The sequence below is a fragment of the Amaranthus tricolor genome, chromosome 14 (assembly GCF_026212465.1).
Source record: "Amaranthus tricolor cultivar Red isolate AtriRed21 chromosome 14, ASM2621246v1, whole genome shotgun sequence".
Classification (NCBI taxonomy): domain Eukaryota; kingdom Viridiplantae; phylum Streptophyta; class Magnoliopsida; order Caryophyllales; family Amaranthaceae; genus Amaranthus; species Amaranthus tricolor.
In genome coordinates, this window is record NC_080060.1 from 1184098 (window position 1) to 1209425 (window position 25328).

The 25328-nt window shown below is 34.9% G+C and overlaps 2 protein-coding genes across 2 annotated transcripts; one reads left to right on the forward strand and one right to left on the reverse strand.

Annotated features, from left to right (window-relative positions):
* Positions 1-972: 972 nt before the first annotated feature.
* On the reverse strand, positions 973-10029 carry LOC130800239 (methylcrotonoyl-CoA carboxylase subunit alpha, mitochondrial). Its single transcript, XM_057663689.1, has 16 exons — positions 9434-10029; positions 7844-7965; positions 7503-7650; positions 6487-6624; positions 6160-6255; positions 6013-6072; positions 5580-5672; positions 5383-5494; positions 4351-4455; positions 3953-4089; positions 3185-3419; positions 2929-3098; positions 2680-2796; positions 1872-2117; positions 1535-1630; positions 973-1407 (listed from the first exon to the last, which is right to left on the reverse strand). The coding sequence occupies exons 1-16, from the start codon at positions 9782-9784 to the stop codon at positions 1399-1401; spliced, it is 2235 nt and encodes a 744-aa protein (XP_057519672.1). The 5' UTR covers positions 9785-10029; the 3' UTR covers positions 973-1398.
* Positions 10030-15579: 5550 nt separating this feature from the next.
* Positions 15580-24009, forward strand: LOC130800240 (protein NETWORKED 1D). The gene is made up of 4 exons (XM_057663690.1): positions 15580-15795; positions 16326-16457; positions 17892-21850; positions 22639-24009. The coding sequence occupies exons 2-4, from the start codon at positions 16370-16372 to the stop codon at positions 23860-23862; spliced, it is 5271 nt and encodes a 1756-aa protein (XP_057519673.1). The 5' UTR covers positions 15580-15795; positions 16326-16369; the 3' UTR covers positions 23863-24009.
* Positions 24010-25328: the final 1319 nt, after the last annotated feature.

The window sequence follows — 25328 nt, forward strand, 5'->3', positions numbered from 1 at the left end:
TTAATGGGTCGTTGTTAGTAAATGCGAGCAGATACCAAACCTCAACATTTGGCTAAAAGTGCATATTTTGAGAAATAAGTTTCCCCATTGCTTATTTTGAGATTTTTTAATATTATTTTACTTATATACTTCAAATTTTCAAAAATTCTCAACTTGTTACACATGCGAATTTGGCCGCCCCAAATTGACGGTCTCATTATAAAGTCGTCTCGTCTAAGACCAATTGTTCGAATATTTGGGTAATCGAGTAAGTTTTTCAACATTTAATTCACGCTGAATATGGATTAAATGTTTTGAAACGGTCGGTTGAATTATTTTGAATTAAATTAGGTTTAAGTTGGATAATTTTAGTTTAATTAGTATAGAAATTCGTGCAATGTACGAATTTTTAAAAAACTTTGCAGCAAATAAGAATTAATAATAATAATGCAATTACATTTTTTTTTATATTTTTCATATATTTTCATTAAAATTTTAAAATTTACGATAATGTTGATATAAAATTTTTAAATACACAAATAGACGTGAATGGTTTGAAGTTTGGAACGATAGATAAGGGTTGCTTGATCGAGGCAACAAGTGGAGAGTAGTGCTGAAGCTCGCTCGACCGGTCGAGCGGTTCATAGCCAGGTCGAGCGAAGAGTGAGTGAGTCGAGCAGAATGATCAAAACAAGTCAGTAGCTTCACTAGAGGCTTGCTCGACCGAGCGAGGTAGTTACTTGATCGAGTGGTAGTCAAGCAGTCAGCATTGGATTTTGTTTTGGTCAGAATTTATATTGTTTATTGTAATGTTTATCATCATATTTAATTAGAGTGTTAATTGTGCTTTATGGTGAGTAATTGAGAGGTTGTAAAAATAATACTCACCTTCCACTATAAAAGGGAGTACATTCATAGAACAAAGACCACCACAAACACACATTGCTAAAAGGACTATTACATTGTTAAAAACTTGAGAGAGTTTTTATTTTGCTTTAGTATTTGTGATCTTGAGAGATTGTTCTCAAGATATAAGAGAGGTTTATTATATTGTAATTGTTGAATTTCAATCTAATAAAACTACATTTGAGGGAGAGGTATCCAAGATACCACATAACCACATAAACACTTGTGTTCATAGTTTGCTTTAATTCTCATATTGTTTTTCTTGGTTGAACCTCTTTGAGGTTTCATTTCACAAATGTTTCCAAGTAGAGGCATATTATTTGGTAACTTCACTTTGTTCTATACAAGAATTGCCAGTACTATTTTGTACAGTCTGCTATTTGTGTTACATCTTGAAGAGCTTGGCTTCTAATTACCAGCAGAAAAGGCTTGCATTAGATTATAAATCATCTACATGCTATAAGGACATAGTTTTGTTTTTAGCTTCGGGATCGCCCGGTGAACCAGATCCTCTTAGTCTTCCTGAAAAAATATGAAGAGCTTGTATTCAGTATAGATAAATATTCAATATCAGTAATTCGGTTGTTTTCTGAATTACATAACTATATTTGGTCACAATGACATGATCCGCAATAAAACGATGACTGACCTTTACAGTGAATAGAACGCTACCATCTGATACTTGCTGCCCTGGAACCACTTGAAGTCCGTGAATGAAACCGTTGGAAGGAGACTTTACAACATGCTGCAACAGAAAATGAAGCTTTTCAAAACAATGAGCGGAGAGAACTCTTGACAGTTCAGGTTGTCAGCACAATGTCAAATGATTTGTTAATCTCCTTGCAAATTACGAATCAAATAACAATCGTCGGTTTTGAGCTTCTTTTATCATTTTGTGTTGATCGTGAATTTAAAAAAGAATTAGCTCGTGAATTATGTTACATTGTGTCAGCATCGTTCTCAAAAATAAAGAACATAACACCGACCTCCATTTTCATGGCTTCCATGACTACAACTGGTTGTCCAGCCTCTACTTTCTCCCCGTTCTTCCCGAGAACCTTGACCACTAAACCGGCCATTGGTGCCAATACGGAACCTGGAGAGTGAGAGGACATCTGTGCGCTATCAGGCTGATGTTCAGTGTCATCTTCCCCAGACAATTCCAGCCCGATTTTTTGCTTAAAGTGATGACATTGCAAGCCATTCCAAATGTATATGTGCTTAAAATTATCCTGCCATAAAACAAGTTTGAATCAAAAGATGACTCAAAGACGTGAAATACATGCATTAAATGCACAGCCAACCTAGAAAATTGACTTGGATTTGTCTTCACTATACAAGGGATTAATTTGAAATGCAAAGAAATACAGTTAGTTCCTGCTTCGCATTCGATCTCACCGTGAGCCATGCCTCATACTTGGGTTGAATAGCCCAATAATAAAAACTTCAACTTCTTATTTTGAGGTCATCTCATCATGAGACGGTCTCATACAAGACATGGTGTAATAAGATTACATGAATATGGAGTACAACTTGGCCCAGAGTGTAATATTCACAGTTCAAGCAAGTCGAGCAAACCTAGTTGGAATAACATTTAAAAATTACCCAAGATAATGGCAAACTAATAATCTGATCACATCCAAACTCCAAAGAAATAGACATGTGACTGGCAAACTTCTTATTTCCAAAACGTCTCCACTCCCCAATTGAAGCAAGCATATTAAGTAATAACCGTAGCTAGAAATCATATTAATTTAAAAGGAGGCACATCATACTTCTTGCTAAGAAACAAACCTTAGTATAAACAGCTAAAGTTATGTGCACACTCAGTCCTTGAGCTTCTACCCTAAAATCTTGATCACCTAGCTGCTCAACTTTAACTTGCATACCAGGGGAACTGCATTCTCCATCCTGTGAAATTAAAAGCTTTAAATTGAGCTAAATAATATAAATAAAAAAAACATTAAACAAATACTGGAAATTTACATGAATGGCTCAACAAGCTAAGAAGACCCTTAAAGAGTATTAAGCAAAAACAGGTACCTCAACGAGATAACTCCCATCTTGCTCGTATGTAAGGATCAATTTCAAGGGCACTGGACCACTAGCACTACCATAATCATCCTCCAACTCGAGTTCAATATCCCGCTTGGCACAATAGTTGACTCTAAATGGGGGGTCAGAATACCAGATTGAAAGTGGGTTTCTATCTCCTGTCAATTGCTGGTACTACTAAGTTCAGAGTGCTTTGATGGCCTAGCTAGGAATATAAATGAAAATAGATCAGCCATATGCTTACCCTGACAGATACCCTTCATCGTGTTAATTTCCTTCTTACAGAGACAAGCAGCAACAAGCATTGCACTATGTGAAGCAGATTTGTATAACTCCTCTGCCCGCTCCAGATTATTTGAATCAGCAAATAGTGCTTCTCGGTGGTGCTCAATAAAATGAGTTTCAACTTGACCATTCTCAAAGGCCCAATGGTCAACCAGTTTATAAAGGAAATTGATGTTAGTTGGCAAGCCAGCTACCTGTCAGCAAAGAGCTATAACGATGTCAAAATCGTGCCCAATGCAGATATGGAAGCTACAAGCTACTAAAAAATAATAACTCAATCATTGAAAATAGATACAGTTATGAAACAGAAAGAATATGTAAATGTTTAGTGAACATTAGTGCACTTCTATTAGAAACATGGAGACTGGAAATATGACCAAACATACATTAGGATTTAAGACAAAAGAAAAAACCACCTATGCTGTTCAGCACATCTCAAGAACTTCAGAGCGAATAAGCCTAGAGTATGAAAACCACCAATACACCACCGAACATGGCAAGATACAAAAATGGAAATCATATTTCCTCATTCAAAGAAAAAGTCTTTCTTCTAAGTTTTAAATGAAAATGGAGGCAGCAGCAAAAATGTTTGCATCAATCCGAGTTTCCGTGTTTTGAATAATCCTAAACTTAAACGCATAGCAAAAGTATCTCCGAAAGAAAACAACTCTCTATAGGCTATAGCAAAAGCTGATTAAGATGTAAAAATGAAGGTTTAGAACCATGCCTGAAATTTCAATAAGCAATCCTTCAGTTTAACTAATGCTGCAGCACGCTTTTCTCCCCAAACAACAAGCTTCGCTATCATGGGATCATAATGCATACTAACAGTATCTCCTTGTTCAACTCCCGTCTCAACGCGAACTGTTCAAAGATAATAATTAAATTGACATGCAAGTATGAGATAGAAACAAGAAAGATGGACATAAACAAGCGAAGTAAACAACCCAAACATCCAAGAATGCCTTCCAAAAAAATGGAGGAAGTTGGATGAGTTCGGTGCAAACATTAACATGCAATATACAAGCAACACATCTGAATCACTTGCAAACCACTACATGTAAGATAAAGATTAAAGGAGAATTGTTAATATGCTGTATTTACAAACTGAATAGGTGCCACAACCTGTTTCTGACTCTGGAACAGGTCTATAGTGATGAAGGACCCCCGTAGCTGGAAGAAACCCTTTTGGAACATTTTCAGCATATATACGGGCTTCAAATGCATGCCCTGTCACGAAATTGATAAAAACGAATTATAGTATTTCAAAACAGGGTAAGTTAAAATTAGAATATACTAGAAAACAAATTCTGGAATATGACAATACTCAACAAAATCATACAGCCAAGCTACAATACTAAGGTCAAATCTTAAGTCCAACCAGAATTGCTGTCATCTAGACAGGCACTGCCTCAACTTCATATTAATAGGGATAAACCAAGAATCATGGATCGGTCACCCTTAAGACAAGAATTCGATTCTAACAAACTATAGGAAGGATAAATTTCCTCGTCCCCTTGCCGTATGGGATTATCCAGCCTTACCCCAGTCAAAAAAATAGTGATGAACCAATGATTTGGTAACATTTAAACTTTTAGAATGAAAAGGAGAAGCAATAGAACAATCAACCTTCATCGCTCAAGTTTTCGTAAAAAAAGAATGATGAAACAAGAAAAAGACTAATAAAACAAGCAGCTCAACATCAATCAATATGTCAAGGCTCAAACACAATTGAAGATATCACAAATTTCTACAGCACCAACATAGAAATAAGAAGGTTTACTTTCGCTGATTCTCCCTTTATTCAGGCAATCGGGTTAAATTATCATCAACTTCTACACAAAAGCCTCGAATCTGACCAATACATGTTCTCAGACGTCATTATTCATATAAAAGCAAACATCAACTTGAATTTGTATTTATTGCAACAATTTTTCAAAATTCAAAACATCACAGTTGCAACTCAACAACACAAACACCATTCTCCTAAGATTCATTAAACAAGTACTCCATGTTTTAGCAACACCTCTAAATCTCACTATTAGGCGAAGTCAAGGATTATGAAATGCATCATGGCAGCATACACTTTTAGCTCAGAATTTCTGCACTGCACTTTTACTCAGGTAAAGACTTTTTGTTAGATTGTGGAAGTTCTACCTAATAAAGGCACCTCTGCTTGTGTAAGAGGAAGAGGCTCGCCATTAGCTACTCGAATCTGCCACTCTACGAGATCTTGGCCAACAATCATCTCTGTGACAGGATGCTCAACCTGTAAAAAACATGGGTATTAGTCTTTGGCACACAAAAGAAGTTCAATTTACAAAATTCTAGACAACAAGAAGCAACCAAAGCACCTGTAATCGTGTGTTCATCTCCATGAAATAAAATTGACCCGAGAGAGTATCCACAATGAACTCAACAGTTCCAGCATTATAATAACCAACTGCCTTTCACCATAAAAAATTCTACATTAGCAGGCCAAAGAAGTGGCATCAACTAATTTTCTCCATATATTCACAACTCTCCCAAAAGGAGCCCAAAATGACCCAAAACAGCCCAAAATGGAAAATAATCTGCTTGCTTCACTTCGCAATTCACTTTTAGTGAATTAGGTAGCATTGAAAGGGGGGTATGTACTTAAAAGGATTCCAGAAAATACTATTTCGATTTCAAGTTGTAGAGACATCAACAAGGACCTTTGGACCAATTAAAAAGTGTGGAAGGAGAAACGTCAACCTATCTAAGGTATACAATCAATTCAACATCCAAGCAAGTGATGCAGAATACCTTGGCTGCAGAAACAGCAGCTTCACCCACTTGCAAACGAAAATCACTACTGACGTTAGGCTGCAATGACAAAATCTAAGTTATAACCTATGTTAATCGGTAATCTTATTCTGAAGTTCTGAACCAAAAATAGAAAGGCATTATTACAGCTGGGGCTTCTTCAATTATTTTCTGGTGTCTTCTCTGTACACTGCAATCCCTCTCATATAAATATATAACATTGCCATGTTTGTCTCCAAAAACCTACAAAGTCCATAGACTAAAAAGTTAAAAATCTAACTAAAACTTTTTCCATAATATACATAAATTCACAAGGACACATGTCACAGAAAAACAGCAGTCCTACATGGATGTGAAACCACAAAGAAAAACTGAGTTCCTTTTCAAGCATAGTGAAAAGTCAATCGTAATAATAACAAGAGTGAGAAGTCAATACTGGCATTAAAAAAAAGTCAGAAAAAGAGAGGGAGAGACCTGCACTTCTATATGCCTTGGTCTTGTGATATATTTCTCAAGCAGGATCGCGTCAACTCCAAAAGAAGCAGCCGCCTCCCTTTTAGCAGCCAAGAATGATTCAAAAAATTCATCTGCCTTTTGCACAATCCTCATGCCCTAGAAAATGGGAAAATGAGACATAAGAAAATTGATGTGCGTAGGCAAAACATAGGAGAAAATTTTCTCACTACACAAACCAAATCAAGTATGCATTTCTTCAGAGGAACACCCACAACAATGTATGTTTAATCCTACATCACTCAGTGATAATTTTATGCCATTCACCAGATCCAGATCCACTTGCTGAGCAAGATGGATTCTTTTTTCAAGAATGTCAATCCAGTTACCAGTTTTTTACTTTCTATACTCTTCTGTGAAAAAATGTGCACTGTCCCTTTAAAAACCAAAGACTTCCATTGCCATTAAGACAAGTCCAAGTACAATGGCAAAAGAAAATAGCCGGTTCTAATTAATGTACTAATGTTTAGATTAAAATTCGATAAGGCAACTACAAATAATAACAGTTTAAAATTTTTCCTACACCCATATTTGGCATTTTTTCATAAAGTCACTAACTGATCTGTAGCAGCATAGAAAATAAACCCTACCCTCCAGTAATATGTTTAATATGGCTGTGTTTTGAAGAGAAGGATCCAAGGTGTAAGTATTAAGTATCAGCACATTGAGGGTAAACTGGTACTAAATAAGACATTGTTCTTACATTCTCAATATAAGTCCCTGGTAGAAGCTATCTAGAATATAATCAAATGATACTGATAATATTTTCAAAAAAAATATGCTTGATGAGGTTTGAACCTGGATCAATATTGTCACATAGCAGAGCTCCTATCAACCTAACCGGCACATACACTAGCATGTATAAGTATATTTTATACATAAGTTGAACGATGCCTGACGGCCACGGATTCGCCCTTGGTAGCATGCAAACAAGTATTGACCATATCAAATGAATAATAAATACAAAAATGGCACACCTTTCCTCCACCTCCATGAGTTGGCTTTATTAGAATGGGATAACCAATTTTTTCAGCTTCTAATATCATTAGGTCAATATCTTGATCATTCCCATGATATCCAGGCACAAGAGGAACACCAGCTTTACCCATTATCCTCTTTGATGCACTATAAACCAGATTTAAGGTCAATTATCAGATTTACTAGTCTTCCATTAACATGAGCAGAGCAAACCACGGCAAACAGTACAAAATTGATAATTTTGAAATCATTGGGGCCAAAAAAATCAAAAGAAATGTGAACTATGTTAATTTTACTACACACAAAAAGAGATACAGAGAGACCTTTGTCTTGTTCGTACCTTTTGTCACCCATATCTCGTATTGCAGATGCAGGAGGTCCTATAAAAGACAGACCCTTGTCTTTGCACTGCTGAGCAAACTCAGCATTTTCGGACAAAAATCCATATCCTGGATGAATGGCCTGCATGCCACATAGACAACAAGAATGCATCGGTATCAAAGCATCTAAAACAGAACACTGAAAATTCTAAATGGCGCTTGCACCAGAAAGCTGCCGCCATCATGTACATAGCCATCTCTTCAAAACAACATTTTACTGAAGTGTCCCTACCAGAAACACACACACACACATTAACCACAAAAAAGGTTTTCCCCCCTCCCCACTCTTCTCTCGGAAAGCTCTTCAATTGAATTCTGCTTCTAACTGCCATTTTAGGATGTCCAACACAAGCCCCCAAAAAATTTAACAGTCTGCGTTCACTTCTCAATATAATTTTCCTTAATTTTTTCCCCAATGTTACCCACCCACATCCAATATCTTCACCCTGCTTTTTTATGATATTCAATATATTTTCAAAACTCAAAAGTTAGATGCCAACTTGTTTCAAGGACAGAGGGAGAATTCCCAACCATAGTTATTAAAAATTCCAGGTAAGTCCAAACACCTCAAGTCGAACAATAGAACTTGTATTATGATATAAACAATTCTTTTTTCAACTTAAAAACTCTATCTCTTAATTCCAGCATACCTATCCTTTAATCCTTCTCTAGCTATTCACTTCCGTTTTTTGATCCACCTATTATACAACTGTAAAATGTTATTATGCACATCAACCCTGGCATTAGGAAAATAAAAGACAGATGGACTGCCAATTGATATGCGCGCTCCTCCTAAGGAGGTTCCCATCGCCCAAGAAACTTCTTAGTCCTTAACTTTTTGGTACATCTAATTTGACTCTCATAACTCTTTGAAATACTCTATAGTCTATAAATCCAATTCATGAACAACTATAAAACCCAAGTCATCACTAATACTCCATTTTTTAATCATATGAATATTAAACTGCAACAAACAATGTGATGAATAGTGAAAATGTTAATTCAAACAGTTAATTGCTGAAGCAAATGATCGTTTTCACTAGTGATATAAATGACGCAATGATGATTGCTCAATCAAGAAGAAGCAATATGCAAGTCCAAGATTGGATTTTCCACATGAACAATTAGATAAATTGCTCAATCAAGAAGAAGCATTAATTGCTCAACCAAGCCTCAAGGACAACCACACAATTAGAGTTTTCATTTGAGAATATTGCTTTGCAAACCAATAACAGTTATCAACAAATATTCTTCCTCTCTCTAGCACTCACAGCAGGTTGCAGAATCTTCACATGAACAATTCCAATAATATAGCATCTTTCTCACAACCTAAATACTCAGCATAAGATCACAAATGTCAATGTTTTACTTTAAACCATAGTGAAAAAAATAAGGTCACATTAGCAATCGCAACCTTCTTGCAAAACTACCGCAGCCTAAATAAAGGCAAAGACAACCGAAAAACCATCGGCATCCGTTTTGCCGACCGCGACCGTATACTATACCTGCAAAGCAATGCATGCAAATCATACAATAAAATAAAATATTACCTGAGCACCAGTCATCTTAGCAGCATCAATAATAGAATTTCCTTGTAAATAACTCAATTTCGCCGGCGGAGGACCAATACGAACAGCTTCATCAGCGTACTTAACATGAAGACTATCTCGATCAGCGTCACTATAAACAGCAACAGTTCTTATCCCTAATTTCTTTGCTGTTCTCATAATTCTACACGCAATTTCTCCTCGATTTGCTACTAAAATCTTCTCAATCATCTCCTTCTTACCTTCGCCTGAACCTTCCGACGACGAAAAACGTCGAAAAAGTGAGAATCGCGCCAGTACATGACGGTTTTGCTGGTGGATTTTGCGGCGGAAGAGAAAAGTTAAAGCTACCATTGTTGTTAAAGCCCGCAAAAAAATGAAGTTTCAGAAATTAATTGCTGAAATTTTATCCGGGGGAGATTAAATTAGTCGCGTAATGGAATGGATAGAACTGATGAATCATTGAATCATGTTGATGGATGATGATGAAGTGCTGGCATTTTGACTAGACTATGACTCATCGATCACTGGTTCTTCAACACTTTGCTGCCCTTTCTTTATTTTTTTATGATTTTAATTTAAGAATGCCACACTTGGTACTTTATTAGCGAAATACACTCCTATAATAACCATATGATTGTATTTAGAATAAATATTTATGGAAAAAAATAGTTAAATTGAAAAAATATAGAGTTTGAAGAAAAATATTAAAAAGGATGAGGTTTTGATTGATTTGAACTATTTTTCAATTGAAATTATGGTGAATTATGATTACTAATTTTAGTTATATTTTAGTATTAAAAATCAATAGTAAAAAGGTTTTTTTTTGTTAAGTATAAAGATTCTAATTCTCTAAGATAAAGTGTTTTTTTTCAATACTATCATTTGCAGTTTAGCTTTATCTGATCCCAATAACACTGCATCATCTTAAGATAAAATCAATATTAAGTAGTTTACATTTAAAGTGAAAATTTGGATTATATGCAACTTAGCTTAATGTGATCCCAATAACATTGGATCATCTTAGTATTATTAAGTGGTTTACATCTAAAGTGAAATTATATATATATACATCATCTTAGTATTATTAAGTGATTTACATCTAAAGTGAAATTATATATATATATATATATATATATATATATATATATATATATATATATATATATATATATATATTATCTTTTAATTATCGCTCTTTATCTCCTTTACTTTTATCTTTATTTTTAGTTATTTGTACGTATTCTATTTATTCTATTTGTAAATTGCAGATTTCTCTCTCTTTGAAGACCTTTCTCGAGCTGAGGAACTCTTTGACCGCACTCTCCTTTATGGTTATGAGTTGCCGTCGTTCTTCCCTCCCCAAACCTTGACCATTGTTTTCTATGAGCGGGATATACTGGGAATGATAATGATGATGATACACGTCTTTATCTCGGATATATTCTTGTTTGTGACAAAACAAGAGATTGTTTCTAATTGACCTAGATAGCAACCATCATTTATAACTTTGCATTGATAAAAACGCACATGATTTAATGAGTCTACAAAATCTAAAGAGATAAATCGTTGGCCTATCAAAAATCAAAATAAGGCACGATTATACTCCCTTACTTTGAGAAGAGTATGAGAATTAATTTTGAGAGCTTGTACACCTTGTTTGAAAAATACACAATCTTGTATTGATAATACACTAATTTTTATTTACAACACTTTTATTGTGAGATAATTTTAAGGTGATCTAAATAATTCAATTAAAATTTTCTATTATCTATTGTAGTTGTAATAAAAGCTACTACTATTTCATTTCTTATGTTGTCCGTTTCTATCTACAGTATTTGATCTTGGTTTTAATTGGGCTTCCACACGGCCCAGTTTCAAATATGGAGATTGGAGAATTAGGTGTGGATTTTAAAAAGTGTTACACATGGGAGAGATCGTTCCTAGTTGATATGATCTCAAAACAAAAAGTCAATATGCTAATAATTGGTATTATAAGACTATTTAATCCATATATGAATTCCATCTTACGATGATGCCGTCTCATACAAGAAGTTGTGTTTGAAAAAACCCAAATTATTGTATGCGATGATCTCGGTGAGATGCGCTCTATACATGGGGATGATAACATATCTTGAACCTGGCCTAGAACCATGAACCTAGAATCATTTTGAAGGATCTATCTTATTTTTTGGACATATCGGATCTGAATTGAATTTTGATGCATATAAATTAACGGATCTGAATACAAGCCAGTAAAAAATAATTCTTTCTCCAACAAAACTAAACTAGACTGTAGTCATGAATCCATCTTTCTTGAGTGTAAATAACTAGGTTAAACAAAAGTCATAGTTCATCATACTCAAACGACGATGCCAAAGCTGGGCCAAAGGGCTATTATTAAGTTGTTGGAGGTGGGCCCAAAATTGTTTGCTACTACTTTTAACGAAGCAAGCAGAATAATGGCAAATTTTACATGACAATGAGCTTTTTTTCACGACCTATCATTTCTTTGATATTTGTTCTTTCACTTTCTAATTTCCATATAACAAACCAAAATTATAATTTGCATTAGTTTTCATGATTAATAGTGACATGAAAGAATATAATAATAAATTTTAGGGTAGGAGTGGGAATTTTTTTATGACAAAGTTATTTATGGGCGAAAATTGGTCACAACACAATCTCAATAAACAGTAACAATGTACTATATATGAGAAATGTTGCTTAAAAATTATACAAATTTATGTGTAAAATCCCAATAAACACTTACCTCTTTTACCCACTAAACGTATTTTTGTGATATTAATTTCAGTCCTTGCTCAATAAAAGTTCCATAGCTTTTGACTTTTATCTACTTGAGCAGGTTTTAATTTTCATTACCAATAAAATTATTTATTTCTTGCCTTAATTTTTAAAAGTAGTTATTCTTATAAGAGTTCATCTCTCATCTTTTAGTAAAACATCTTCAAAATAAAGAGCTCATATTATCTTTTTTTTAATTTATATTAGTTAGACTATTTATTTTTAAAAAAATATACTTCAAAGTTACATGAAAAAAGGGTCAATGAATATGTAAGAGTATATTCCCCGTCTTTTTTCCATAAAGGATATATGGGTCCAATTCTAAAGTGTTGATGTCATATTGACATGCACTATTGCTAAATACTAGGTGTGGATTTGTTTTGTCTTAATTGTTGTTTGGATGGAGTATATAATGGTGACACTACGTCCCGTAACAAAAATGGAAAGAGAAATTTCCTAAAAAGATGGTGTTCTATGGTTACTTGTGTTCCTTAATGGAAATAAAACAACTAAAGAAGGCAAGGTAAGTTAAGTGAATAGGGCACTTTAAATGATTATGAATGTACCATTAATACATAGAAAATAATATATACATTTCTAAGGTTTATATATGAAAAAATTTTGTATTTTTATATGATAAATATTAGTTTTATTATTTTAATATTAATTTTTTAAAAAAATTTTAAATAACTACAGAAAAATATTTATTATTCTTAATTTTTATACTAGATTCTCTTGAAAAGCCAATATTATTGATAATAGATAGAATTTGTTTTTTTTTATGTACAGCTAGGGGCGGAGCAAAAATTAACAAATTCTATGAGGGCCGATATTTTTCTAACAATTTTGTATCTTTAAACACCTAACATATACAAAATAATTTAAAATTGAGGCCCCTAATTATTTGCGACCTTATGCGGTCGAGCATATTGAACATGCTCAGAACCACTCATGAGTAAGGGCTTAAATCATTTACGCTTAATATATTTTCTATATTTGTTTAATGGGTTTTTGTGTTAGATATCATAGAATATTTGACTATTTTTAGAAGATTTATGATTTCAGTTTAGCAAGTGTCATATCAATGCACAATATTAAAAATCAAAAATAATACTTATAATAAAGCTAAATAAAAATGACAAATCATTTGTGATAATGCATAATTAGTAGTAATTAATCATTTATCAAGAGTATTATTTGCACTTTTGGACCTGATCAAATTTTCAATTTTATGTCTTAATATTGATAAATGAAAGCCAATAAGAGTGGTTTTATTAAAAAATAAAATATATTCTCTTTATCCATTTAAATTTACTATTAAAAGTGATATTTCTCTTTAAAGTATTAATTTTAATAATAACTTAAAGAGAAAAAGAGTAAAGCGAATATAGCAAATGATAAAAAAAACAAATATAAAGAATGTGACTTTTTAGTTTTTACCAAAACGTTAAAACAAGATAAAACAACCAAAAGTTAGGAACATTACACATAACATAATCATTCTATCACGAGTAAGAAAAAAAAAATAGATACACCCAAAACTTCGAGCTTCCTAATCAAGTGACCCTACCAAGCAACAATCGTTGGAGTCGCTCAACCAACCTCTCTTATAAATAATTTGGATTTATCTTAGCTTAATTTTTTGGTTAAATTGATCTTTCAATATTATATATATTAAAAGTCTAAGTGACAAGATATCATAAGTTTAAATTTCATTTATCTCGATCATTTCAAGGACATACTTCGCATCATATATGTATTGGGAGGTCATGTGTTGCACCTCTATGTTAATGTCTTTTTCATACATGATGCTAAATATTTCATTTGAAATAATGAGATGTAGTTGGAACTCAAACCCATGACCTACCATTACGTTGACTTCTGATACCATATCAAAGAACCAACTTTATTAAAAATTTAAGCTTATGACTGTAGCCACGGGATATGATATATACTCAATTATTTTCATGTTGCCATTTGATGTCTTCTTAAACTCTTATGATATAAGTTTGTTGTTATAAATTTACTACATAATGCAAATTATAGTGAAAGCTTTTTAGATGTGCTAGTATGATTTTTTACTTTTATACAAATTTTATAATCTAAGTTTCTTGTTATAAATTTGCTACATAGTTATTTTTTTAGATGGAACACAATAGAGTATACATTCGTATCACACAATAAAACCACAACTAAAAGGGCTCTTGTGTGATAAAAGACGTGATTTAGTATATAATATGTTTTAAAGCTAAAATTATTAGCTTAAATTTTTGATTTAATTGATTTCTTGATATGATATTAAAATCCAGCATGAAAGTAAGTCAAGATCTCAAGAGTTAGAAATCTCATTCATCTCTTCTCTTAAGTGGAATTATCTATGTATATATGTTGCATTCATAATTTTAACTTATATTGTTTATTTTATGTGACGGAACGTAATAAAATATATATTGGATAACATATTTTAAAATTACAATCCAAAGAGGTGTCATGTAATGGTATAGCATATTTTAATACTACAATCACTAACTTAAGAATACATCAAATTAAAAGATACGATATAGAAGTATTATTTGTGATACACTGATACCATTGACTAAAATCTTCGTTGATTACAAGAATCTAATTAGTCAAATAGTCATAGGCTGGATTTGCGTGGACTGGTGCATAAAAATATATATTATTATACATAATAACTCATGACTCATGAGACATGCACAATCTTTCATAATTAATGTTGATCATCATAATAATGATGTCAACTTTTGCAGAGTGGAAACCAAAGAAAGTAGGGATGATAAATGAGTTTTTTATGCCGATTTTATATCGCATTTATTTAATTGGGTAAAATACAAATTTAAATTTAATAGGTAGTCGATAAATATGAATATGAAAACTATTACCTGTTATGAGTATAGGGTAAGTGGGGGTATGAAGTCTTATTTGATTAATATTCAACCGTCGACAAATTATAATATTAGGCACGAACATAAGGTAATGGGGTGTTTGAGAAATGACTGTTGATTGTTGGTCATTGTGAGATTGTTAGCCTTAACATGTTTGATCGTTAATAATACTGTCAGTTAAATTAACTTAATAAGTCGCCAACAAAAAAAATATTTAGTAAAATTATATATTGGTTATAAAAAAATTATTAGAAAAAAATAGATAAACAAGCCAAATCATTATCAAAAGCTAACGTAATTAACCTATTCATTTTGTCTTTACGTGCTAATTTTTCAATTGAAAATTTTTAACCAATTAATAAACCAATTTTTAAGAGCAACAAAATAAATTTACAAAACAATCCCAATATTTGCGAAAAAAAAAAAAAATATCACCAATTATTGTTTCTTTTTTAGCGTGACAACTGACAACCCTCCAAAGGCTTACTGCAAACACTAAATAGTAGAAAACTGAAAAACAATGAATAAAAACAAAGTAAATACTGCAGAGGAGAGAGAATAACAAAAATTAAGATCGAAGTGTTAGATAGAGAGATCAAACGGTAATGGGTTGAAGAATCCAATTGGGTATTTTGCAGAAAAATTTAATTTCTGGTTAGTGCATTTTTTATTTATAAATATAAATATAAATATTAATTTGTTTGTGATATTAGTTTTTGTTAATCATTTCTTATTGTAAAATGTTTAAGTAGCTAACATTGAAGTTTATGTGCATCAATTTTGGGATTTATTTTTCAGTCCTTTTTTCTTGGAATTCAACCTTCAAAATATTTTTTTTAACGAAATAAATGTGGGTTTTAGTTAAATTTGTGTTTATTTTTTGACAAGAAATTGGGTATTTTTGCAATTTATTGCGGAAAAATTTACTCTTTTTTATACATGATTGAAAATTTCTTTATCATAGTGAAATTTAGAGGTAATAAAGTTTCAAACTTTAGTTATCTGGTATGCTTTGATCTAGGAGTTCTTCACTATTTGTGATAATTTGATCTCTTATGAAAAATTGAGATTTTGGATATGTTGTTAGATTATCAGATAATTTTAGTTGGAATTATGGTGTAATTAACATGATTTGATGATAATTTTAAGCTATTAATGTGATAATTACTGTTTTTGGTTTACAGGTATACATGAAATTGTAAAATTGAGATAATTTTGGTGGGGCAAAATGGCTAAGAATAAAGACATGTATTCTTGGTGGTGGGTTAGTCACATTAGCCCTAAGAATTCTAAATGGCTGCAAGAAAATCTTACAGGTAACATGTTTTTTCCTCAGTGTGAGTTTTTGTAGAATGTGGAATTGTTGATTTAGAGCTGGTGGACTCTTTGGCCGGATCCTCTTTTATGGGTATGGGTTGCCGTGTTCTTTCCCTCCCCAGACTCTGATCCTAGTTTTCTATGGGCGGAATACACCGAGTACGATGATGGTGATGTGAAATTGTTGATTTAGTGATAAATAAAGGTTCACAAAGTTGAAAAAAAACTACGATTGCGATTGTGGTAACGTTTGATGTGGTAACATGATCTTATGGTTGTTTGGTGCCAATGGCCAAATATCGGGGACGGGTAGTATTGGTTTGGGAGATTTGGAAACTTTTAGGACTTAGCTGATAAGATATGATGTGGCCTTGTTTTTGGACTTTGAATTGAAGCATAGTTATGTTAGTGATTAATATTGCTTATGAAACTAAAGCATAGTAGTAGATGTACAATTTATGTTGCGATTGTGGTAATGGTTAATGTGGTATCATTGTCATACGGTTGTTTACTGTCAGTGACCAAATATCAAGTAGTATTGGTATGGTAGATTTGAAAACTTTTACGACTCGGTTGATAAGATATGATGTGGTCTTGTTTTTGGACTTTGAGTTGAAGCATAGTTATGTTAGTGATTGATAATGCTTATGATGTTGAAGCATAGAAAAAAATACGATTTAGGTTGTGATTGTGGTAAATGGTAACGGTTAATGTGGTAACATGTCTTACGATTGTTTACCACCAATTGCCAAATGTGGGGTATTATTGGTTTGGTAGATTTGAAAACTTTACGACTCAGCTGATAAGATATGATGTGACCTTGTTATTGGACTATGAGTTGAACTATTGAATCATGATTAAGTTAGTGATTAATTATGCTTATGAAGGTAAAACATAGTGGAAAGTTACGGTTTCAGTGGTGATTGTGGTAACGGTCAATTTAGTATCATGCAAGAGGAATCTAAGTTTGGGTCTGCTTAAGCCATGCCTCGAGTCATTTGATAGAAAAAGACGATTAATGTTGAATTATCACTTGTTGAGGTAGTGTTTGGCTTACCCTATACTAGTATCCTAGATTTTCCCCTTGTAACATCTTCATGCGTTTTTTGTTGTGTATGAGCATATATGGGTTGTATTGGTTTTGTAGATTTGCAAACCTTTTCGATTTAGCCGATAAGATACAATGTGGCCTTGTTTTTGGACTATTAGCTGAAGCGCTTGTATCGTGTATATAAGGCACCTTCAAAGGTTTGGTGGGCGGTGTAAATGGTTATATTGTTGTTTTATTGATTATTCTTGGAAGCATTGTAATATCCTCTATAGATTTATGTATATGTTATATATTCATTATGGTTGGTCTAAATTTCCTTATTTGGAAAGATTTGGACTTCATGTTTGAATTAATATATATCTCTTTAATTTCTCTCATGCAGACATGGATAGTAAAGTGAAAACTATGATTAAGCTCATTGAAGTAGATGAAGATTCTTTTGCAAGACGAGCAGAAATGTATTATAAGAAACGACCCGAGCTTATGAAGTTAGTTGAGGAATTCTATCGTGCTTACCGTGCTTTAGCTGAAAGATATGATCATGCTACGGGGGTGATACGCCAGGCTCATAAAACAATGGCCGAAGCATTTCCGAACCAAGTGCCTTCCCTTATGACCGATGATGCGACTGTAAACGGTACCCAAGATTCTGATCCACAGACACCCGAAACACAGATTCCCATTCGAGCAGTGGGTCTATTCGAGCAGCTGAATGGGAAAGGGAAGGCAAGAAAATGCTTGAATTTTCATGAAGTCGAGGAGGAAGAAACCGTGAAAAATCTTGGTGAGACTCGAGCTTTGTCTGAATCCGAGAGTGTAGGAAGATCAGGGACTGATATTATAGCTTTGAAAGAAGCCATTGCCAAATTAGAAGCTGAGAGGGAAGCGGGTTTACTTCGGTATCAGCAGACTGTAGAAAGATTGTCGGAATTGGAATCGGAAGTCTTACAAGCCAAGGATGATTACCGGGTAGTCAGCGAACGAGCAAGTGATGCTGAAGCTGAAGTGCAAATCTTGATGGATGCTCTAGAAAAGGTAGAAGCTGAAAAGGAGGCTAGCCTGCTTCAGTATCAGCAATGCCTCGAGAGAATATCTCGTGGAGAAGCAGATGCTCGGGATCATAATGAACGAGCATGCAAAGCTGAAAGTGAGGCGGAGGGTTTAAACGAAGAGCTTTGTCGAGTAAAAGCTGAAAAAGAAGCTCTTCTTTTGAAGTACATGGAAGCTTTGGAAAAGATAGCGAGTTTGGAGAATAAATTGTTGCTAGCGGAGGATTATGCTAGCAAGACATGCGAGCGAGCTGATAGAGCCGAAAAGGAAGTTGAAGCTCTGAGGGAAACTATGACCCGATTAACGGAAGAGAAGGAATCAGCCGTTCTTGAACACAAGCGGTGTTTTGCAAAGATTGCGACTTTGGAACGCGAAATTATTCTCGTCCAGGACGAGGCTGAAAGACTTAAAACCGAGGTTGAAGCAAATTATAGTAAGCTAAAGGGTAGTGAAGAACAGTGTCGTTTGTTGGATAGGTCGAATAAGTCTTTGCAGTTTGACGTTGAAATGTTAAGTCAGAAAGTGGGTAATCAGAACCAGGAGCTATCCGAAAAGCAGAAGGAATTGGGTAGACTTTGGACATGTGTGCAAGAAGAGCGCATACGTTTTGTGGAGGCCGAGGCTACTTTTCAGTCGCTCCAGAATACGCACTCGAAAGTGAAAGAGGAACTTATGTCTGTTGCTGCTGAGCTTCACAAGAATGTTCAACATTTGAAGGATCTTGAAAATACGAAGCTTGTTTTAGAAGACGAGAACAAGAACCTTAATGTCCTTAATTCGGCCTCAGCGGGTTCAATCCGAAGTATGAAGGAACAAATCATCGAGTTGAAGGAGGGAAAAGGTAAGCTCGAGCAAGAGCTGGAGCTGCGACTTGATCAGCGGAACGCTCTTCAACAGGAAATTTACTGTTTGAAGGAGGAAATAGATGGTCTGAACCTGAGACACCAAGATGTGTTGAGGCAGGTGGAGTCGGTCGGGTTTGATTCAGAATCTTTCGGTCATTCTGTGAAAGTGTTGAGAGACGAGAACTCTAAACTCAAAGAAAGTTGCCGGAGCAGCGAGATCGAGTTAATGACTGTAAAGGAGAAGCTGAAATTAATGGAAAAACTTGTTGAAAAGAACGAGCTCCTAGAGAATTATTTGTCGAATTTTACGGCTGAGTTAGAAGCTGCAAGAAAGCGGGTGAAAGAGTTGGAAAGTTCCTTCCAGTTGCTCCTAGGAGAAAAGTCGACTCTAGTTGCCGAGAAGGGTTTTCTGATTTCTCAGTTGCAGATAGCAACCGAAAATTTAGAGAAACTCTCGGAACATAACACTTTAATGGAGAACTCTCTTTTCGATGCCAGTTCTGAGCTTGAAGCGTTGAGGGTGAAGTCTAAGGACCTTGAAGATTCGTGCACCGTGCTTGATGATCAGAATTCCGCCCTTATGGCAGAAAAGCTGACACTAGAATCCGAGTTGGAAACAACGCATCTTAAGTTGAAAGAATTGGGGCAACAACATATGGACTTAGAGAAGCGGTTTGCGGGCGTGGAGGAAGAGAGAAAATTCGCACTCCAGATGGTACAAGAATTGCGGGTATGCTTAGACACTGAAAAACAAGAGCATGCTAACTCCAATCGATTGAGTCAAACCCGAGTGGCTGATTTGGAAAACCAGATTTATCGTCTACAAGAGACGGGTAATCACTTGCAAGACGAGCTCGATGAAATACTAGATAAAGCTGTTAACGCTCAGTTCGAGATCTTTATCTTGAGGAAGTCGTGTATACAAGATTTGGAAGATAACAACGCTTTTTTGCTGGCATACTCCGAGAAACTTATGGAGGCGTCCAGGTTGTCGGATAAACTTGTATCGGAACTGGAGCAGCAGTGTCTTGATAAGCAGGATGAAGCTAGGGTGTTGTCTAGTCAAGTACAAGGGTTGAGAATGGGGATGTTTCGGTTATTAGATGCGCTTGAAGCTGATGCAAGTTCAGTATGTGAAGATCAAAACGACTCGAGCGTTGTCGATCTGACACTTGGAAAAGTTGATGATATTAAAGCATCCTTGTATAGAGCATGGGATGATAATCACGAGCTTGTTATCGAAAAGTCGGTTTTTCTTGCAATGATTTGTGAGCTTAAACAAGATGTTACCGATTTGAATTCTGTTATTGACACCCTTAGGCAGCAGGTCAAGAGTAGGAATGAAGAAGTAGTCGTATTCCAGAAGGAGACACACAAGCTTCTCGAGAGTAACGAAGAGTTGATTCTCAAAGTCCGAGAAGGAGGCCGAAAAGAAGTTGATCTCCTTGATGAAATGGAAGGCCTCCGGAAAGAGCTGTTTGATCTGCAAGGGGCTTTTGAGGGTCTACAAAAAGAGAATTGTAAGGTTGTCGAGGAAAAAGGATCGTTGATGAAGGCGGTTGAAGATTTAGAAGAGGAGAAGCACATTCTAGAAGGTGAGTGCTCGTGTATGGTTGACGAAGTTGTTGCACTCGAAAATCTTTCATTTGTATTCAAGAAAGTCATCTCGGAGAAATCAAAGAAAGTCGTAGAGTTGACTTGGAATTTAGATAAGCTTTGCACTGAAAACAATATCCTTGACGAGAAATTGAGAATCATAGAGTGCAAACTCGAAGATGCTCGGAGTAAAAATATTGATTTTGAGCTCTCGTTAAAGAAGTCGGAGGATGAACTGCACGAAGCGAGAGTTGCAAATAGTAAGTTGAAGGACGAGATAGTTGATGGAAACTATCGTCTTTGCTTGAAAGAGAAGGCGCTTCTAGAAGCGGAGTCGATGAAGGAGAATCGAGAGGTCCGAGTACTTGAATTATCCGAAAATTATGCAGCGCAACGGAAAGAATGTGAAGAACTTCATGCCCTTATTCAGAATCTTGATTCACAGATATTCATAACGCAGCGGGAACATGAAGAAAGTGAAGCGAGAATACGAGTGCTGACTTCAGAACTGCAGAAGGGAAAAGACGAGATCAGATTATGGGAAACTGTGGCAGGAGCTTTCTTCACCGAGCTACAGAGCTCTAGTGTACGTGAAGCGTTGATTAAAGAAAAGTTTTCCGAGCTTATGAAAGCTTATGAGATCCTAGAAGAAGAAAGTCATTCCAAATGTGCGGATATTGTTCAGTTGAAAGAACGGGTAGGGACCCTAGAAGGCGAAAATTCCAAAATAAAGGCTCGATTGGCTGCAGATCTCTTGGCTATTATGGGTCTAAAGATTTCCTTGGCGTCTCTCGAGAAGCATGCAAGTTGGAAGAATAAGATTCACGTGACTGACAACGAGGGGAAAGAGGTATCACGTCTGTCTCGTGTTGTAATTGTTTGATTGCTTATTAGAGTAATAGACTTCAAACTTGCACATATTGTTGCTTTAAGCATTTTGCTTGGACTTGGTGTATACCAATTCTTGTTACTCCCCGTTTGGTAATCGGTACTAAATGGTGGGAATGGTGATGAAAAGTTAGTATAATTTTGGTAGAAATATCTCAAGACAAGTTTGATGGTCATGATTATATTCCTTCAACAATCTCATTTTCTTTGCGAAATTCATTCAATGCATTACCATTTGATCATGTGGTAATAGATGGTAATGGAAAATTATGAAGAAAAAAGCTTTTGTATGATTTAACTTTCATTACTATGGGAATGACATGATATATATCATCAAAATCACACTATAAATCATTCCCATTCTCACTATTTAGTACCGATTACCAAACGGACTATTGGTTTGCACTTTAAGAGAAAAGTTCTTTGGTGATTGTAACATGACGAAATGATCTTCATTATTTTGGGAATTTAGCAATCTCAATGAAACCATAGATTTATAGCTCTTTGTGTTTTTATTACAACAAACTATAGTACAAATAGCTCGTTAAATCATATGCGCACCCCTTGTTTTGTTTGAAGTTGAAGATGATGTCTATTATTAAGGACTAATCAGAAACAACCTTTGCTCTTACAAGGGTAAGGTAGCGTGTATCCAACCCGCAACCCCCCAACCTAAGAACGGTTTTGGAATGATCGAGAAATATACTATGATTTATGTTTTTGAATTGACATTTTTCGGAAATGTCTCAGGATATTAAAGACGACCAAAAGTTGAGTGAAGAGCAGCCACTTGTGTTCATCAACTTGTCCGAAATCCAGACCAAGATCCAAGATGTGGAAAAAGCAGTTATAGAGCTAAAGCAACAAGCAGAGGAGGAAAATTTGGGTGTCCGCTCTGAACTAGACTTAGCATTACAACAAATCGAGGCGTTGAAATCTCATAGCAGCTCGCGTCGTGGGAGTGGAAGATCAAGTAGGCGTGCTTCGTCAAATTCAGAGGAAAACAAGGCTAGGAAAACAAGTACTCCTGATGGTTCACAACCCGAACAGGAGCTTCTGATGAAAGACATTATGCTTGATCAGGTTTCTGACTGTTCATCTTACGGCAAAAACAGGAAAATTATAGGGTCCGATGATCAGATCCTCGAGTTATGGGAAACCATGGACCAAGCGGGCAACATTGACCTTACAGTCGGGAAGTCTAACACCCAACCGCCAATTGTTCCGAGCAAGTATTCTCAACTTGAGTCCGTTAGAGAGAACAGGAGCGGCCGTCCTTCAATAGAATCAATGGTTGAGAAGGAATTGAGAGTGGATGATCAACAGTTACATTCCAAGAGATTTTTGAATTCCGAGTTTGAGGGTACGAAGAAAAAAACCCTAGAGAGGGACGATCAAGAATTAATGTCGAAGAGATTTCAGAATCCCGAGTTGGAGGATAACAAAAGAAAGACTCTCGAAAGGCTCGCTTCAGACGTTCAGAAGCTAACAAACCTACAAATAACTGTGCAAGATTTGAAGGAAAAATTAAAAACTGAGAGCTTTTTGAACAAGGGAAAGGGTATCGAATGTGATGGAGTCGAGGATCAGATTTTGGAGAGCGAGAATACAATTCTAAAATTGTTCGAGTACAGTGCAAAATTGATGAAGAACATCGAGAATTCTTCAACGGCATCATCATTTGATGGGTCAGTTACGGCTGATTCATCCGAAGGGGGGAGTGTCAAGAGGAGGCGATGCTTGGAGCAAGCACGAAGAATATCGGAGAAGATTGGAAGATTACAACTTGAAGTGCAGAAATTACAGTTTTCGCTTATGAAACTCGATAATAGCAAAGTAAGCAAAGTCGGGACTCGAGTAAGTAGTACACGAGTCCTCTTACGAGACTTTCTATCGAGTGGATCACGGACTCCTCGCAGACGGAAAAAGAGTCATTTCTGTGGATGTGTTCAGCCTCACACTAGAGGAGACTGAGGTTGGTAATGTCATGTCAAATCTGTTTTAAGTTTTGGGACTTTGATCAGTTTTAGCTGATATTTGTAATGTAATGATCTTTTTCCCCAACTTTTTTAGAACTTGTCGATAAACATATTTACTAGTATTCTCAATTTTTGTGGGAAAGAGAGTTTGGTGTACAATATGCTTACATTCATCATCATCATACCCAGTTTATTCCGCCCATGGAAACATTATGATCAAGTTCTTGGGAGGAAAGAAAGGCGACAACTTATACCCACAAAGAAGCGCGGTCAATGAGTCCATCGACGAATATGCTTACATTGTAAGCTTTTCTAAAGCTTCATCTTTCAACATGTTCAAAGCTTTTAAGTGTACAATTCATTGAAGAAGGCCATTACTATACTTCGCAGCCCTTTTCATTTTGTCGCCACCTCTTATATATTGAATTTCCAACATTACCCCTGGATATTTTTCAAACCTTCAATTTCTAATATCTCTCTAAAAATTCTCTCTGAATACTCATTGAACTAAAACAAGCTAAAACTAAAAATCAAATAACAGTGGCAAATGAAAATGATCACCAAAATGATTCTGTAAGCATCAATAACGATCGTTAATTTTTTTAAAAAAAAGTGTATTGAAATTTGATACATGTTCACTTTTTTTGATATAACTTTTAATAGAAGAATCACATAATTGTAATGTTTACGGCATTAGAATCTAGACTTCAAGATCTTTCTAATGATAAATTATATGCCCAATTCCGATAACCGAGTGAGAAATGACGATCGTTAAAAGTTTGTTTGTGCTGAATTTGATACATGTTAAATCTTTTGAACATAACTTTTTATAGAAAAATCGTATTAATGCAAAGTTTACGTCATTAAAAACTAGACTTCAAGAGCTTTCCAATGACATATTATATGCTCAATTCCGACAATTGAGTAAGAAATAACAACCATTTAAAGTTTGCAGGGATTTTTAACATCTAGTCGCACACTACCGAACCGTGGTATGGTCGCGCAAAACGCGCGACTCCACCGCGGTCCGGTCGCGTGTGACTGGATGTTAGACATCACTGCAAACTTTAAATGGTCGTCATTTCTCTATCGATTGTCAGAATTTGGTATATTATATGTTGTTGGAAAGCTACTGAAGTCTAGATTCTAATGCTTCAAGCCTTGCATTAACACGAATTTTCTATAAGAAGTTATACCCAAAATATTGAACATATATCAAATTTCAGCACAAGTAAATTTTAAACGATCATCATTTTTGCTCGGTTATTGGAATTGGGTAAATAATATATCATTGGAAAGATCTTGAAGTCTAGGTTCTAATGCCGCAAACATTGCAGTAATGTGATTGTCCTATCAAAAGTTTTGGCCAAAAGAGTGATAATGTATCAAATTTCAACACAAAACGTGTGATTAGATTTATTTTCCGATTTAAAAAAATTGTTTTCTTTTTTAAATTAATAT

What these genes read in the sequence shown, in the direction of transcription:
- LOC130800239 (XM_057663689.1), bottom strand. Translation starts at nt 9,784, where the DNA reads ATGGTAGCTTTAACTTTTCTCTTCCGCCGCAAAATCCACCAGCAAAAC. An exon ending in CGAGATATGGGTGACAAAAG is followed by an intron (nt 7,651 to 7,843) that starts GTACGAACAAGA and finishes TCTGGTTTATAG; the next exon opens with TGCATCAAAGAGGATAATGG. An exon ending in CAAGGCATATAGAAGTGCAG is followed by an intron (nt 6,256 to 6,486) that starts GTCTCTCCCTCT and finishes TGGACTTTGTAG; the next exon opens with GTTTTTGGAGACAAACATGG.
- LOC130800240 (XM_057663690.1), top strand. Translation starts at nt 16,370, where the DNA reads ATGGCTAAGAATAAAGACATGTATTCTTGGTGGTGGGTTAGTCACATT. An exon ending in GCTGCAAGAAAATCTTACAG is followed by an intron (nt 16,458 to 17,891) that starts GTAACATGTTTT and finishes TCTCTCATGCAG; the next exon opens with ACATGGATAGTAAAGTGAAA. An exon ending in CTGACAACGAGGGGAAAGAG is followed by an intron (nt 21,851 to 22,638) that starts GTATCACGTCTG and finishes GAAATGTCTCAG; the next exon opens with GATATTAAAGACGACCAAAA.